At 41.3% G+C, this 18,467-nt stretch overlaps 1 protein-coding gene across 50 annotated transcripts in view; it reads right to left on the reverse strand.

Annotated features, from left to right (window-relative positions):
• The window catches only part of ANK2 (ankyrin 2), a 677,994-nt gene that overhangs the window by 6,033 nt on the left and 653,494 nt on the right, over positions 1-18,467 (reverse strand). For 40 of the 50 annotated variants that reach the window (XM_070047718.1, XM_070047717.1, XM_070047713.1 and 37 more), the window contains 9 exons: positions 16,913-16,987; positions 14,406-14,537; positions 12,437-12,580; positions 9,534-9,816; positions 6,563-6,854; positions 3,483-3,575; positions 2,902-2,985; positions 2,298-2,462; positions 731-913 (listed from right to left, as the gene is read on the reverse strand). In XM_070047718.1, the coding sequence (XP_069903819.1) occupies positions 731-913; positions 2,298-2,462; positions 2,902-2,985; positions 3,483-3,575; positions 6,563-6,854; positions 9,534-9,816; positions 12,437-12,580; positions 14,406-14,537; positions 16,913-16,987 (1,451 nt within the window). The remainder of the gene's footprint in view (positions 1-730; positions 914-2,297; positions 2,463-2,901; positions 2,986-3,482; positions 3,576-6,562; positions 6,855-9,533; positions 9,817-12,436; positions 12,581-14,405; positions 14,538-16,912; positions 16,988-18,467) is intronic. The other 10 variants (XM_070047709.1, XM_070047731.1, XM_070047730.1 and 7 more) reach the window with 1 other exon arrangement.

Genomic DNA, 18,467 nt, shown 5'->3' on the forward strand with positions numbered 1-18,467 from the left:
GCTGCAGGCATCCCAAGTGGCTTACCTGCTGTGCCACGTGCCTCTCACTTCTGCAACTCTGAAGCCAGACGCATGAAGGTGGCGCAGCTCCAGAGATTCTGGGCGTGATTCAGCAGAAATGAATCCTGGCAATGTCAATTTGTAAAAACTCTGCCTTTTAAGATTTATTTATTTATTTGAAAGTCAGAGTGAGAGAGAGGGAGGGAGGGAGGGAGGAAGAGGGGGGGAGAGGGAGGGAGGGAGAGAGGGGAAGAGAGAGAGAGAGAGAGAGAATCTTCCACCTGCTGGTTCACTCTTGAAATGGCCACATTCTCCTGGCTGCTCCAGGGCTGAAGCTAGAAACCTGGAATTCCATCTGGGTCTCCCACTTGGGTGGCAGGGCCCAAATACTTGAGCCATCTTCCGCTGCTTTCCCAGACGCATTATCAGGGAGCTGGACGGGGGCAGAGCAGCTGGGACTGGAACCAGTACTCTGACCTGGGTTGCCAGGCATCGCACGAGGCAGCTTAGCTCAGCTCACTGGCCTCTTTAAGAGTTCTTAAGGTGACATCAGAATCAACAAAGTTTGGGGAAATCCTACCTCACTATACAAGTTACTCAAACAGAAATGAATGCAGCCTTCCATGAATTTATGTATGGAATGACAAAGTGACAAAAAAAGTTCCTTTCAAACACAAAGCAAACATAAAATGAACACACAGAAACACACAACATGTTGATGCTTCTATACCTCTTCAAAGTCATCTTTGGCTGAAGGAAGATCAGTGGCTAAACTAGAATCCCCCAGGTGTTTCTCCATCCTCTCTCCATGCACCATAGTTGTTTTAACAACTTTGCTGACTCTACGGCCTTCCACTGGTTCAGCCTCAAATTGTGAGGTACTGGACAAAATGCTGGGTTCAGACAAAGTTACCTAATGAATGAAGGACATACATTACACAGTGTCTGATTACCAAAACGTAACAAGTAATGGGGTTTTCTATGCTTAAAAGAAACCGAAAGTACAACATTGTATACTAGCCTTCTAGAGAAAGGTATTTTGGGAAAGACACAAAGAATGAGAAAAGAATAAATAAACACATAGTTAGTTGGTGATGTTTATTTAATGGATGTATCTCCACAGTACCTATCAACAAGCTAATTAGTGATTTGAACAAAGTTTGTTAGTTTTGTGAAGAAACCGGCTGTTTAGTGCAATATTTAACTCAACTTGTGGATGAACTTTTTACTAACAGATAATGGTTTTGGGTTTGTTTGTGTTTTTTTTTTTTTTTTTTTCCATCATGAAGCTAAAACTAACCCTCAAAGAAGGAATTCTAAAAGCTATAAGAAATTACAAAGTTGATGCCTACAAAACTCTGGTTTTTGATAATAAGATTTTGAGGATGTGAATGAATGTGAAAAGGTGAGAATTTCCCAAGTTACATGTCAAGGAGATTTAACATGTTCCCCCAAAGAAGGAATTAAAAGAGTTAGAAATAAAGCTACAAATTAAGGAGGTTTTGGATCTGATTTTTAGTGTCCCTAATATGGCAGAAGATGGAATAACAAATATTAATACAGAGCAACCCTCAGAATGTTGGGGTACTGACTGAACACAAGCACTGTAATACTAATTCTGCCAAGTCTTTTCATCACACACTGCTTGCCAGGAAGTGGGATTTTTTTTTTTTTTTTTTTTTTTTTTTTTTTTTTAAAGACAGAGTTACAGAGAAAGAGAGAGAGATTTGCCTTCTGCTGGTTCACTCCCCAATGGCTACAGTGGCCAGTGCTGGGCCAAGCTGAAGCCAGGAGCTTGAAATTCCAGGCAGGTCTCCCATGTGGGTAGCAGGAGCCCAAGTACATGGGCCATCTTCTGCTGCCTTCCCAGGCACATTAACAGAGAGCTGGATCGAAAAGAGCAGCCAGGACTCAAACTCATATGGGATGCTGACATTATAGGCAGCAGGTTAACCAGCTGTGCCACAGTGACGACTCCAGGAAATGGGATTTTATTCTTGTAAAATCTGATTTTTGGATTTCTATTATGATTAACTATGAATTAAGTAGACAATCAAAAATAAAATGGATCAAAGACAGTGATGGCTACAAAGCCCCCTCATGGTTATTTTGAAATTATACAGAATCACACATGAAAAAACAAACCAGAAAGCCAGAAGCAAATACGCAACTACAAGCAGATGGCCACATCAAAAGCAGAAGTGAGGCCAAAGCGAATCAACAGGGTCATCCATCTTGTCTGAGCTCTGTTTTGTGCCTCGGCAGAGAATGAGATTTGGAGAGTTAGGTGTGCTCACCTCTGACTGTTCGATGTTACTCTTCAAGACAACGCGCTTTATAACTTTGGAGTAGCTGTCCCCCTCAGTGATGCCAACAGGTTCCTGTGGCATTCCCTGCACTGTAATCTCTTCTTTTTCTATGCCATCAGAGGACACATAGCGCCGGATGATTTTCCTAGTAACCTGAAAAATATTTCCTTAATGTTATCTTTTTTTTTTTTTAAAAAAAGGGAATTATTTATTTAAAAGGACAATTACAGAGAGAAAGAGACAGGGAGAGAGAGAGAGCCTTCTATTCACTGGTTCACTCCCCAAATGGCTGCCACAACCAGGGCTGGGCCAGGCTGAAGGCAGGAGTGAGGAACCCCATTTAGGTCTCCTACGTGGGACCAAGGAACTTGGGTTATCTCACTACTTTCCCAGGTGCATTATCAGGGAGCTGGATCAGAAGTGGAGCAACCAGGACCTGAACCAGTGCGCATGTGGAACGCTGGCATTACAGGCAGTGGTTTAACTCACTGAGCCACATCACTGATCCCAACCTCAATGTATCTGCATTTGAGTTACAGTGCCACGGCACTGATCAATTTTATACAGGAAGTTGGGATGCACTAGACAATACCTTCTTCACCACGGTGTGTCCATGCTCGTCAATGTATTCTTCTTCAGTGACAGTCTCCGGAGGGAGGTCAGGCATGTCATCCCCCTAAATGGCAGAAAAAGGGTCATGTTCAAGTGTTCAGCACAGATTCTGAAGAACCATGCCCACCTGTTTGTAATGTAAGGAATGTTAAAAAAAAAAAAAATCAAAGCAAGGTTGAGAAGCATTGTTGAGATGCAAAATCCTGTCAAGGAGTTTGTTAACAAAACAAACCAAAAGCAGGTGGGTTATAACATGCTTAGGAGAAACTGACCAAAGTTAGGTAAAAGTTAAACAAACAAATGAAAGCAGACAAGCAAGAGGTGACGTGTGGGTGGAACTGAAGAAGCCAAATCTTGCTTTTGCTTGTTTGCTCTCCTGGAGGTCATGTTGCGAATGGCATTCCCACCGCACTCTTTACAAAGACAGAGTTAAGGGATCTGCTTTCTAGCGCCCATGCACTACCTAAGGAGCATGCCAAGCCTCACTGCTCCGGGTGTGTCACTCCGTAAGGGAACAGGGACAGCACTGGCTCTGGCGTGCAGCAGTTCAGCAGCTGGTACCTGAATAATCACTCGCCGACGGACAACCCTGGTGGTTATCGTCGCCTCCTCGTCTGAGCTGGCCTCCAGCTCACCTAATTCCTCTGTTAGCTCCTGGTGGAAGCATGGAAGCACCATCTTGTTTAATATGCTAAAGAATGCTTTTTTTTTTTTACTGGTTTCTGTTAACGCTCAAAATGAATTCTGAAAGCTTCGTTCATGAAGGCTTCGGTGCGAAAGTCAGCAGGTGTGAAAAGAAGTGTGTGCTTGTGCTTGTTCTTGTGTTTGTTTTCCAGAACGTGGTTATTTTGCTCAGCAAATGGACAAAAAGATCTGGAATTCTGAACGTGGTGGGAGAACCCACCCGTGAAGTAAGCAGCCTGCCTCTGCGACGTCTTTCTGTGTGTAAACACAGAAGCCCAGCAGTGCATTAACCATGTTGGCCGTGGACACTCTTGCCTAGAACTGGAATTCTTAACCCAAATGTATAGGAATAGCTTCTATTTGTAGCAGAACTTCCTGCAGGGAGTCAAAATTTCTGTAGCATTTTTCTAGTCAGTGTACATCTCCCTCCCATTAAAAAAGGCAGCTATGCATAATCGTAGATCTACTTTCCAGAGAAGCTTATGCAGAGACTAATAAGGTTTTGTAGGTAGGGCTCAAAGCCACAGATGGGGCTATTAGATCATTTTAGATGAGTGGTTTTATCTTGGGAGTCACAGATTGAGTCACTCTTTCCTAACAGAATATACTTTTTAAAAAAGAGAAAACTAAATTTGCTTAATATATTTAAAAATTCTGCATCACTGTTTGCTAAAGTAAAAGTAACTTCTAGGGGCCAAAACAGTGACATAATGAGTAAAGCCACTACCAGTAGTGCCAGTATCCCATATGGGTGCCGGTTCCAGTCTTGGCTGCTCCACTTCCCATCCAGCTCTCTGCTGTGGCCAGGGAAATCAGTAGAAGATGGCCCAAGTGGCTGGGCCCCTGTGCCCACGTGGGGAACCCAGAAGCAGCTCCTGGCTCCTGGCTTTGGATCAGCCCACTCCAGCTGTTGAGGCCATTTGGGAAGTGAACCAGCAGAAGGAAGACTTTTCTCTGTTCTCTCTCTCTCTCTCTCTCTCTCTCTCTCTCTCTATATATATATATATATATGTATGTATCTGCCTCTCTGTAACTCTGCCTTTCAAATAAATAAGTAAATCTCTAAAAAAAAAAGTAAATTCTAAATCAGGAATTTCAATACAATCAGGAATTTGCTGCCTGGAAATATGATTGCTGAGGCGGGTGTTGTGGGGTGTGCATCAGGTTAAGCTGACCCTTGCAACGTCAGCACATCAGCAGTGCTGGTTTGAGACCTGGCTGGTCTGCTTCCGATCCACCTTCCTGCCAACGCACCTGGGAAGGCAGCAGACATGGCTCAAGTACTTGGGCCCCTGCCACCCTTTTGGGAGGCAAGGATGGAACTCTTGGGGTTCCTGGATTTGGCCTGGCCCAGATGACCTGGGGAATAAGCCAGCTGATAGAAGATCTCTCTCTCTCCCCTTCTCTCGCTCTGCCTCTCAAAATAAATAAACATGTATTTTTTTTTTTGAAAAAAAAAAAAAAAAGAAATATGACCTGCAAGGAAAGTAATTGAAATTGGATACTCCAATTGGGGTCAGAAGAGTTTCTGTATCACTAGGAAGCTTAAGAGAGACAATCAGATATTTATGACAAAGAAGCAGAACATGTTACTGTATAAAATATGTGGAATGTGGAATGACTGATCAAAATTTATTTAAATGCACAGCATAGATTAAACATGAGTTATTCCAATACTTATGTGCTCAATTTGCAATCTTCTAATGTGAGACAGTATGTATGAAACATTCATATTGATATTTGTTGAAGACCAGAGCATGAGGGATAAATAACACTGTGCTAAGGTGCACTCATACTAAAAGCCCATTCATGGGTGGCTGCATTACTTTAGAGAACTGTCCCAGCAGGCGACAGTTCTCTTCTGCCTGCGTCTTTCCTCCTCTTCATTGCGATTTTAGGTAAATCCAGATAGTGAGTGTCACCCTCAGAATGAACAAAAGCAAATGTAGGTCCAAATCCCAAAGATAGTTTGTATCACTTTTGCTCCCCAAAAGATTTCAATTCTATCATAGAGCTCTTCACTGCTAAGCTCTACAATAATATTTCAAAACACTTTGAAATAGAAAATGCTGTTGAATTCGATTCCATTTTAGAAGGAAACTGATACCTAACTAATTTACATAAAGTTTAATTCCAATGGATTCTCACATTTTCGTGGATAAGAATCATCCAGGGAGTCAAAACACAGATCTCCCTGCCTTACCCCTTCCAGGGCTGCCTTCTGATCCCAGTTCTGAAGAAGGACCCAGCTCCCAAATTCATCCTGAGGTATGTGAAGTAATGGCTTAAATGTGTTTTTGGAGATTAGCCCCACCCCTCTTCCCCACGTTAACTCTTAATTAACAGTAAAGTCTTATGATGCCATCTCAGGCCATCATCAGGCATTTTGACATTTAGAGATGCCAATAAGCTTAGGAACAGCATTCTTCTTCTAAGTCATGCCTAAAATAAATCTAATTTGGAAATTGTCCTTCCTCTTATGAGAAGAATCTGTGTTGGGAGCCAAGCCCCCGCTGAAAGCCACAGTTTAGGATCTGAGAGCACCACCACCGTCAGAAGTCAAATTGAACTGCAGGCCCCAGCACAGCCCAGACTGGCCGGCTTTCCTGAGAGTCGCTGATTCCTCACACTAGCCTTTTCACCTAAATTTGCTGCTTTTTAGGAGCTATGTCAAGTACTTTGTTCCACCAATGTGCTACTGTTTCTTAGCAAAAGTGTTCCCAACTAGAGCTTGTGGTGCAACAGCTAGCATGGGAACTAAGTTTCGTTTTTCTCGATTCACCAGTTTTCAGAATTAAAAAGGGATGGACGCTGTCTCACCACTCACGTTCATTACTTTGGGCAATCATTTTGTTTTGATGGGAAAAGGACTCAACCGCTTGAGGCCCAGAAGCTGGAAGGAGGTTTATAGCTGTGTGGCAGGTGCGCCACGCAACGGAGAAGAAGGGCGGTCGTACCTTTTCAAAAGCTACCTCTTCATCAAGTCTCTCAGCGCTCTGCGGCTCGTCATCAGCCGACTCGACGATCACGAGGCTGGTCTTCCGCGGAGAGCTCTCCTCCCGGTGCTCAGGGGGCTCTTCGGGTTCTTGTACGATGGGCGAGCCTCCCCGCTCGCTGGGCGTTGGGGTCTGGAGGTACGGCCTCTCTTCTTCCAGAGGGGTGCCCATCTCCTCTGGTGTCTGCCCGGGAGAGCTACGGATCGGTGCAGCCGGTTGAGATTCTGACACTTCTGTTCCTGGGGTTGTCACACTGGAATGCAAAAGCCAAAGCGTGCCTCAGGGGAACTAACCTTGCTCCTCCCGCTCCAGCAAGGGAAGGGAAGGGAAGATGGAGCTCATCTCCACAGGCCATGACAGGCAAAGCAAGTAGTACAAATTTGGCCAAATTTAAAGAAAAACATGGAGTAGAGAGTTCTAGCTCATGGATCTAGCATTGACAGAAAGCAATATAGTCTAACAATAAAAATTATCGTGGGGCTGGCATTGTGGCTCCGTGAGTTAAGCCACCACCTGTGTTGCCCACGTTCTGTATGAGTGCAGGTTATAGTCTTGGCTGCTCTGCTTCCCATCCAGTTCCCTGCTAATGTGGCCTGGGAAAGCCATGGAGATGGCCCGATTGTGTGGGTCCATGATACCCATGTGGAAGACCAGGATGGAGTTCCTGGCTCCCGGCTTCTGGCTTCAGCCTGGCCCAGCCCTGGCCATTGCAGCCACTTATACAGTGAACCAATGGATGGAAGATATTTCCCCCACCCCCACTCACCGTCACTCAGCCTTTCAAATAAATAAATAAACTTTTTAAAAAATGTCCTGGGGTTGACGCTGTGGCAAAGCTGGTAAAGCTGCCACCTGAAACACCAGCATTCCATATGGGTGCCAGTTCAAGTCCCAGCTGCTCCACTTCCAATCCAGCTCTCTGTTATGGCCTGGGAAAGTGGCAAAAGATGGCTCAAATCCTTGGGCCCCTGCATCTTCACGGGAGACTTGGAAGTTCTCGGCCTGGTTTGGAATCACAGCAACTCTGGCTGTTGCAGCCATCTGAGGAGTGAACCATCAGATGGAAGACTCCTCTCTCTCTGTCTCTCTGCCTCTGCTTCGCTCTAACTCTGCCTTCCAAATAAATAATTAAATCAAAAAAAAAAAAAAAGAATATCCTAAAATGTATTACAATTTCCTAACCTCTACAAAGTGTATTCTCTAATATTTTATATTTTCTTTGATCACTCAAGATTTTGTTCAGGACATAAGAAGTTATACATAACAAAGATTGATAGAGAATAGTGCTGTTAAAGCAATAATCTGTCTGGCAGAATTAAATGTCTTCATGTTAATATAGTTATTTTCATGTAAATAGTGAGAGATTCTGATTGTGCTCCTAAAAAAGCTCTTATTTAACAGAGGGGTGTATTGATCCTGAAACTTCCTCTACTGATATACTTTGGAGTTGCTCCAATGTAACCATGCACAATCTCAATTTTAAAATAAAAAGATTTTTTGTTTTGCTCCTTTCTTTGGGTTTAGTGTAATTCTTTCTCACTTCACTGATCTTAAATGCCCAAAGTGTCTCTGTGGGCATTTCTCCTTTTTCCTTTTCTCTTCTTTGTTTTCTACAGAGACAGAGTGAGAGAGAGAGAGAGAGAGAGAGAGAGAGAGAGAGAGACCTTTCATCCACTCGGTCACTCCACAAATACCTGCAGTAGTTGGTGCTGAGCAGGGCCAAAGTCAGGAGCCAGGATCCTTGTCCTGGTCTCCCAAGTGGGAGGCAATGACCCAACTATTTGAGCCATCATTTGTTGCCTTCAGGGTGATTATTATCAAAAAGCTGGATCAGAAGCAGAGGAACCAAGACATGAAGTGGCACTTTAATTGCTGTGCCAAAGGCCTGTGTCTCAATTCAATACTCTTTTATTCTGAATGGATAATTTGTACCGTATTTATATTTTTAATAATTACCTACCTCATAGTTTTGTTGATATAGAAGGGGACTTCAAAAAGTTCTTAAAAACTGGAATTAAAGATAACTGTATTTATCAGTGCAAAATAAGTTTGAAATCCATGTATAATTTTTTTTTTTTTTTGACAGGCAGAGTGGACAGTGAGAGAGAGAGAGACAGAGAGAAAGGTCTTCCTTTTGCCGTTGGTTCACCCTCCAATGGTACGCAGAGGCGCATCACGCTGATCTGAAGCCAGGAGCCAGGTGCTTTTCCTGGTCTCCCATGGGGTGCAGGGCCCAAGCACTTGGGCCATCCTCCACTGCACTCCTGGGCCACAGCAGAGAGCTGGCCTGGAAGAGGGGCAACCGGGACAGAATCCGGAGCCCCGACCGGGATTAGAACCCTGTGTGCTGGAGCTGCTAGGTGGAGGATTAGCCTATTGAGCTGCGGCGCCAGCCATAACTTTTTCTTAATACAAATTTTAATGAACTCTTTGGAGACCCTTCATACATCAGGAGCAATTGATCCCTCTGAACATCTACAAGGTCCCTGGATCACTCCAGGTCACTGTTCATGTTCCGAATCAGCCATGGTACAATGGGCATTAGAGGGCAAATGAGGTGCATCTATCCCACAGGTAATAACCATATTGCCTATGTGAGATTTCACAGTTAAAACAAAGTTTTCACAGGCAACCTTTTGAAATTAGGGAAGTGCATAAGATTATATAGATGTAGACATGGAGGCTCAGTGCACTTAGGGGTCTTGTCCAAGGTCACAGAACTGGAAGTTGATTCAGCAGGTCTGTGATACTTTAGACCATCACAATTGCTTCTCTTAATATTTCACTTTTTAAAATGTATCTCTGTCAGTTGTTACTGTTGGGGTCTTTTAAATCATTTTAGAGTGATTTAAGTTTATAAACTCTGGACATTTTTGCCGTATGGGCCCGTTTCTTTGGAATTGTGTTTGACAGGCTTTCTCTTGAAACTCACAAGTATTCTTGCTGATATTCAAGAGATGGCTCTTCAGGCAGGTCTTGCGTTTTCCCTGAGAAATCCTGGTGAACTTGCTCCTTTGGAGTTTGGGGGGAGAGTGTTGTGACTGAGCCGCCTCCCTCCGTTTTGGGGATGTAATCCTGAAAAGTGGAATAGCCAACAGAAATGTCTTCCTCTGAGACGATGGGAGGGTGATCACGGGACTCGTCTTTAGAAACAGCTTGCTCCTCCTTCTGCTTGCGCTGTGTAATGCAGAGCTCCTCCTGAAGAACTGAGAACCCTGCAGGGAAAACAATCTAAATTAAGTATTTCATGGGTGCTTACCTTTATGGAATATGTATTTGTGTGCCATGTTTTAAAACAGGCCCATCGCTTGCAAGGGTGGAGAGACAGTGAGCTTGCTTTAAAGCTACTGACCAACTACGAAAGTCCAGGCCAGAAGAGCTGGGTGCCAGTGAATGAATGTGGGAGCAACCAAGTCAAGGTTAAGGAATTTAGGAAGGAAATGTGGGGGATGTAATGTCTTAAGGAGAGCAAATGATAAGTGAGTATCTACTGTGATAAGTCAAGGCACCAAATAAAGTGGTAAGAAGAGTGAGAGCTGGTAACGATAGATAGATAGATAGATAGATAGATAGATAGAGAGATAGATATATAATAGGTTCTGAATATTTGCTCTATTTACTCTCTACTTTGCAAATAAAGCTGGTTAATCCTCACCATAACACTCTGAGGTTAATCCTTTTTGTTGGAGAGTCTGTGAGGCCAGGTTAAGGAATGTCAGGGGCTAAGAAGAACTATCAACATTTTTAGCAGAAAAGTGACTGACATTCATCAATGTATTCATCATTCAATAGATACATATTGAGCATTAATCATTTAGAGGCTGAATGTATTTCATTGAACAAGGTATAAAAAGCTCTTGTCCTCACTGAACTTGCATTTCTGAAAGTGTATATTTATCAAAAATAGTAAAAGAAAAGTTAACTTTTAAAGAAAAGAGTAAAGGCTTAGAGTAAATAGAACTAATATTTTCAATAGCTTTGTCAGGAAAGGCTCCCCTTAGGAGGTGAAACTTGGGCTGGCACCGTGGTGCACTAGGTTAATCCTCCACCTGTGGCACCAGCATCCCATATAAGCACCTGGTTCTAGAACCAGTTGCTCCTCTTCCAGTCCAGCTCCCTGCTGTGTTCCAGGAAGGAAGTGGAGGATGACCCAAGTCCTTGGGTCCCTGCACCTGCATGGGAGACCAGGAGGAAGCACCTGGCTCCTGGCTTCGGATCAGCGAAGCTCCAGCCATGCGGCCATTTGTGGGGTGAACCATCGGATGGAAGACCTTTCCCTCTGTCTCTCTCTCTCATTGTCTGTAACTCTACCTGTCAAATAAATAAATAAATAACCTTTTTTTTTTAAAAAAAAAAAAAGGAGGTGAAACTTGAACAGTGACCTGAATAAAGTGAGAGAAAAAGATTATCTGATGATCTGAGAGAATATTCCAGGGTAGAGGGAACAGAAAGTGCCAGTGCCCTGAAGCAGAAAAATGCTCAGGTCCTTAGGGAACAGCAAGGAGGTCGGGTGTCTGCAACTGGTGGGAAAGCAAAAGAGGTGGGAGCAGGGCACAAGCTCTGAGGCTCTTGCCAAGCACTAATACAGATCATCATTTAAATGTATGAGAAGCAAGAAGCCATAGAGAGACAGAGATGGAATAACCAGTAAATTAGGAAAGGAGGGAGGGAGGGAAGGAGGGAGGGAGGGAGGGGGAGGGAGAGGGAAAGGGAGAAGGAGAGGGAGAGGGAGAATGTTTTAAGATGAACAAATTGTTTATGTCAAATGTTATTAAGGGGTGAAATACACTGAATACTGAGAATTGCCCACTGGATTTGGCAATGTGGAAATGACCAGGTGAATTTTGCATGATTGACCAGATTGGAATATAGAGATAATTCTGGAGAGAAAGGGAAGAAAAGCAGACAGAAAACTCAGGTTATTCTTTTGAAGAAGTTCCCCATAAAGGATGGATGGGAGGCCTGTGTTGCAGCACAGAGGGCAAAGCCGTTGCCTGCAACACCAGCATCCCATATGGGTGCTGGTTCAAGTTGTGACTGCTCCACTTTGGATCCAGCTCCCTGTTGATGCACCTGGGAAAGCAGCAGAAGATGGCCCAAGTGCCTGAGCCCCTGCACCCATGTGCAAGACCTGGATGAAGCTCCTGGATCCTGGCTTCAGTCTTGCTGAGCTCTGGCTATTACAGCCATCTGGGGAGTGAACCAGCAGATGGGGGATCTCTTTCTCTCTCTTTTCTTGCTCTAACTCTGCCTTTCAAATACATCTTTTAAAAACAGAGGAGAAAGAAAGAGAGAAAGAGAGAGAGATATCAAGCATGACAGTGAGTAAGAATAGATCAGGGAAACTTTAATACTGAACAGCTGGTAAGGCAAATGGCTGGAGCTCCTAGTAGGACTAAAGAAATTGTTGGTGTACAATTAACAGAGGAAATAACTGTAATACTTCACATTAGAATTTAGAAGTAGTACAGTCACTGGAGATGACATAGTCTTGGTTGTGAGCACAGAAATGGGTGATTAAGGTACAATAAAAAAAGCAAATCCCAGAAATGCCATTGTGGAACTGAGGAAACAGAATTGGATGGATCACCCACGTTGTTGGTAAAATAACAAAGAATGAACAATGAAGTTAGGTCAGGGTGTAGGGGCAGAGACTTATAACATAGGCAGGAAAGTCTCAAAGTAGCAAGGAAAAGAATGCACAATCTCCAAAGGTCATGGTCTACCTTCTAAAATTAGAAAGGCACTAGGTCCAGTGCCTGAATTAAATGCACGTATGTGTGTGCATGTGCACCCATACACACACACACACACACACACACACACACACTTGACCTTCACTATGATCCAGCGTAATGGTCTGCTCAATTTCTGCATAGCTATGACTGATGCGCTCCTGTAGAGGTTCTGTGCTGGTCTCCATGAGATGAACAATATCCATTCGATTGATCTTGGTGAGACATTCAATGAGGCTGGTATCTGAAATATTAGAGAAAAAGCATTTATGACATCCAAGAGGCACTCTTTTTAAAAAATCTCTTTCATTTATTTGCTTTGCTAAACTTTTGAGATTTATGCAGAAAACAACCAAAGCCTAATTAAGGGTCACTGTAAAGAAACAAGTAAGAGATATACACAAAAATGGTAGCATAGCATGGGCACATACCCTAAAGCTAGAGTTGCCAGGTAACACATGGACTCCTGATCAAATCTGCATTTCAGATAATCAGCAAATACACTTGCACTAGCTGTATGTATGAAATATAGCATGGGACACACTTATACTAAAAACAGTATTTTTTACTGAGATTCACACTTAACTGATTTTAAATATATAACTTGAGAGGCAGAGAAATAGAGGCAGCGATAGAGATAAAGGCAGACAAGAGACAAAAAGAAACCCTGCTCCCATACATTGGTTCATTCTCCGAATGCCTGCCACAGGTAGGGCTAGCTCAGGCTGAAGCCAGGTGTGGGAACTGAATTCTGGTGCTCCATGTAGGTGGCAGGGAACCAACTATTTGAGATTATCATCTGCTGCCTTCCATTATGGAGCCAGGACTCAAAACTATGCACTCTTGAATGGGACACAGGTGTCCCAAATGATGTCTTAAGTGCCTGTTCTATTCCTATTTGCTAACTCTCACAATCCTATTTAGAAGAATGTAAAAAGAAGGAATGACAAACATGGACTGTATGTAAGTAAACGAGGTTCCTAGGTGGATCTTTACAGAGACAGTGAAGGAGGTAGCACATTTAAACGAGCTGAGAAAAGAAAAGCTATGTTGTGTACTACTCCCCATTTTATCTGGTACATTCAGACTACCATATATAAATTACTATGTGGGTTATCTGACATTTTCCATCCACTGAAGTTAAAGGAAATACAAACTGGGGTTGATGCTGTGATACATTGGGATAAGCCACTGGCATCCCAAGTGGAACACCAGTTTGAGTCCCAGTTGCTCAGCTACTGATCCAGTTCCCCGATAATGTGCCTGGGAAGGCAGCAGAAGATGGCCTAAATACTTGGGACCCTGCCACACACATGGAAGACCTGGAGGGAGTTCTGGGCTCCTGTTTTCATCCTTAGCTAACCATAGTCTTGCAGATAGATGATATAGATATAGATATAGATATAGATATAGATATAGATATAGATATAGATATATATTTATATACTGCCTTCAAATAAAAGAAAGCAGGAACTAAACATAAGCATTATCAGCAAAATACCACTGTGGCAATCATTGGGCACAGAGCTTGAGATGCTGTTTGGGATGCTCGCATCCTTTATTAGTGTGCTTGGGATTCAGCCCACCTCTACACCTCATCCAGCTTTCTAGTAACACACACCCTAGGAGGCAACAGAGATGGCTCAAGTACTTGGGTCCCTGCCACCATGTTTGTTGCAAACATTTGGTGATGAGCCAGCAAATAAAAGGTCTCTGTTACTCTCTCTGCTTTTGGTAAAGAACAAAAAAATAAAATAATGCACAATAAGGAATTGTGCCTACTATCAATATGCAGAAACCTTTAAGACTTGTATAATGTTCCTCCCAGCAGCCAGGGCTAGTTTCATTTTCCATTGGTTAACAGTGTTCCTGGGCATACAGTGCAAGATTTTTTATGCAATGTGTATATTTTGGAAATGACAATCACTTGTTCTTATTTGCTTATAGTAGTACTTAAGATTGATGGCATTTGTTATTTTGTAGCTTTGCCAAATTTATAAGAATGGGGTTGTTAGGCAAGGCATTTCCACTGGTAGCATAATACCTTTTGCACATGGTACTGTACCCACCTGTAGCATGTTTCCCATCCCTTTCTAGCCAGTACTTCAATAGTGCATGACTCTGGTCTTGAAGGGAGTTTGGGTTCTCAATTCGAATTTGATGAATTTGTTCTTCAGTGAAATCCAACTCTCTTGCTAATTCTAGAAGAGAAAACACACTTTGTAAACACATGAACTTCAGGGTTTGAGTCTCTACCCCTTTCTTTTCTTTTGTATAAATGATGGGTTGTTGCACAGCTGTGAGTATTTGGGTTCTGTTAATTTATTTCTGCATACTAGAAGTGACTCATGCATACCTTTGTTCTTCTGCACAAATTGTAAATCCTTCCTTTAATGTTGGGTATAGAATTGATCGATGCCATAGTAGAAATAGTGTGAGGTGGTAATAACACTCATAATTCAGGCACATTTGATTCCAATATGTAGATAAGACTAATAACACTTGCTTATACTCTTAAGATGATGGAAAACAAATGAGTGAAACAGGAGCAATGGGCTATTTCTCACTTTTAATAATCATAGATGATGTTTTAAGCATCATAAATTCTGTTTCTGGACACCTGGATAAATACTGGTTGTGGCTATATTATGGTGGATGGATAAACTCCTTTATTTGATTTTATGTCAATGAATAAAAAGTCTGGGAAGCATTAACGAAGCTAAGAAGCCAGAATATTTTTTTCTTTAAATTCTACCATTGACATTCCATAAAGATGTTATGAGGTGTGTGTGTGTGTGTGTGTGTGTGTGTGTATGTAACAGAGATGAATTTGTGTTCTCTTTGAAGGGCAATTTGACAATATATTTTGAAATTTAAAAATATATATCTCGACCCAGCAATGCTACTTCTAAAGAATATGTCCTATAAATACACTCAGAAAAATATGCCAATGCACAAGGATACTATTTATTGCCATTAATGGGTAACAATAAAATTAATCAACAAAGGCCACTGTTAAAATTATGGGACCTTAATATCGTGTAATTAAATAGCCACTTAGAAGAATGAAATACTTATGTCTATGCTGATATTTATAAAGAACAGTAAGTAAATTTTTGTTTACTTTTAAATAATTGGCATAAATAAGGGTATTGTATATTTTCTCTGATACATAATAAAGTGTTTTATCATTGCTATCTTTGAGATATAGTACTAGAAGACCAGACATAAATGACACAGACATATTTACTTTTCATTTTATATCGGTCTATATGGTTTTAGGGTTTGAATTTCACTAAATATATACATATTACATTTAATATATATTTATGGACATGTATATATTTGAAGAAAATTATGACAGCTATTTATCTACTAAGTAAGCCAATTAAATAAATCTGATCAGTATTTTAAAGTTACTTTAAATTATTAAAATTGAGAGAATAGATATTCCTTCTGTTTCTAGTCTTTTATCCTATATTATCTTAAAGAGAATTATGACGGGCTGGCACTGTGGCACAGTGGGTTAACACCCTGGACTGAGGCGCTGACATCCCATGTGGGCGATGGTTCGAGACCCGGCTGCTCCACTTCCAATCCAGCTCTCTGCTATGGCCTGGGAAAGCACAGAAGATGGCCCAAGTCCTTGGGCCCCAGGATCTGCATGGGAGACCCAGAAGCAGCTCCTGGCTCCTGGCTTCGGATTGGCACAGCTCCAGCTGTTGCGGTCTTTCTCTCTCTCTCTCTGTATGTGTTTGTGTGTATGTGTGTGTGTGTAACTCTGACTTTCAAATAAATCTTTTTTTAAAAAATAGTATTATGAGCTCATCTTCAGCAAATATTTAAGAAATTGAAAGGAGGAGAATATTAACTTTATACTGTTTGCTCAATGATGCAAATGATAAACCAGAGTTTAAAAAAATGCAGACTAATAACCTTGCTTTAATTTGTTAAGTCAGAGGTAGACATAAGGGTATCATTTTTCAAATCTACAAATCTTATTTCTAAACATGTTGGTTTTAAAATTCATTGGTCCTTGATAAATTCTTTTAACATATAACTGCTAAATTTAAACATTCACATTTCTCAAAAAAAATGCGAAGCATCTCACTCATCTGTTTCAATATTTGCCCAAAGCAAGTCTTAGTATTGCTTATTATGAAGATATATGAAGTAAGATATCTAAACAGGAACCCTGGTGAAATCTCCAATTATATTTGATGGCAATTATATTTACCAATGGTTTTGAAACACAATAGTCTCCCCTAAATCTAGATATCCACTGTTACCAAAGGTGAGTGGTGTGGGTGGGTGTGTGCGCAAAATGTTTAAATCTAAAATTTTTTATTCTTAATTTGGGAGGTGATAAAAGGCCTTTCCTGAGATACATTGCTAATTAATGTAGAGCCTATATTTTTTAGTGCGCAGTTTATTGTTCATTCATTGTTCTCATGATCTTTCTCAAGCAAAGAAGAGGAATCTCTTTTTATAATTAATAACACTTGGCTGATGCATCAATGATATTTAAACCAAGCAGGTTTTGTTAAAATAAAAAAATAGGTCACCTCTGTCTTACCTGTCCAGCTGAAGCCAAGGTGATCAGCAATATAAGCTAGCCTTTCCTCGATCCGTTCCTGCTCGTCCTGTGGATCTAAAGAAGGTCAAAAACAGAATGGCCAAAGGTTTTCTATGACAGGAGAGGACCCACAGTACTGGTCATCCAAAGAAAGGAAGTCACTTGTCCAAATATTTGATAGCAGCACAAGTTAGTTTTTACATTTTAGGTCATATTGGGTTGTATGGTTCATCAGATTTCTAGGGTGGAATGGGAAAGAAATCTAATATGAATCAGGAAAACCATGTGCTTTCCATATCTCTTTAATCAAGACTAGTTCCTGGACAGAATAGTATGTTGTTGATTTCTATTAATCTTAGGACTTGACTTTCTTTGTAAGTTATCACAGAGAATACTGCCCACCAGAAGACAATCATGCTGATGAAACATCAGAGAAATACAAAATGGGATTCTGAAGTGGAGTAATTGTTTGCACCTCCTACTACTGCCTGTGGAGGTACAATCCCTTCCAATCACACAAGAGATGTTGACTATAAGCTGATCAGACCATCCTGAGCTTACCCAGTGTGGTCAGAAACATCACTGCGTGTGGTCTTGGTGATCTCAGAGGAAAGGGGACGCAGCATATACATTTGGATGTATACGTGTACTAGCATGCTTGCATGTTTTTTGAGCAAAGTTTCTGCCTGTTTGCTACTAAGCAAACTCAGAATTGATCACCCTCCATAATTTTCCCAATTCATTTCTCACTGTCATTGATTGGTGGGCAGAATTTTGGACTGACATCAAGAATTTTGTATAACTTGAATTTAGTACAATAGTCTTCATTGTAGAGATATTGGAAGACCAGAAGAGACTCCTCCAAGTCATCTGTGGTTTCCTTTTTTATAATTCAAGAGACATCATTCCCTCACAGCCAACTAAAATAGTGCAAAGTTTGAGTTTTTGTTGTTTGGTGCATCTAATTGGAGTACAGTCTCCATTCATGGACCACATAAATGAAAAGCATTTTTTTTTACCTTATGAATTTCTTTGCTTAAAGTGTTTACCAATGGTATCTGAAATCCAACCTTTCTGAATAAAAAACAGATCCACAACAATTGGAATTTCACGAAATGTGAATTCTTCTTGAGCAAATGGCTTCCTAATGATTACAAAATTGTAAGTACAAATTATTTTAAAGTATACAAGGGTAAGAAGAGCAATGTATCCTCATACTGTGAAACAAAAACTAATATATTATTGTACAAAAGCTAAAGTGTGTACTTTGAGGCTAAGCCTGAGACTTCAGGACAACAAAACTCAAAGCTTGCATGGCCTTACGTGCAGCAGCTAAAGAAAGGCAAGATCATGTTGCCTGGTTATTATGTTTATGTTTTCCATAAGCATTCTCATTATTCAATCTTGAGATTGTTTTCATAGACAAGAGTATACAGAGAAAGTACAAAACACAAAGGGCTTACACAAACACATTAACCACTACAAAAAGCTTAAAGAAAATGAGACACAAATCACCAAATAAAACAAACATACAAAAAAAAACTATTACAAATTT

The sequence above is a fragment of the Oryctolagus cuniculus genome, chromosome 8 (genome assembly GCF_964237555.1).
Source record: "Oryctolagus cuniculus chromosome 8, mOryCun1.1, whole genome shotgun sequence".
Classification (NCBI taxonomy): domain Eukaryota; kingdom Metazoa; phylum Chordata; class Mammalia; order Lagomorpha; family Leporidae; genus Oryctolagus; species Oryctolagus cuniculus.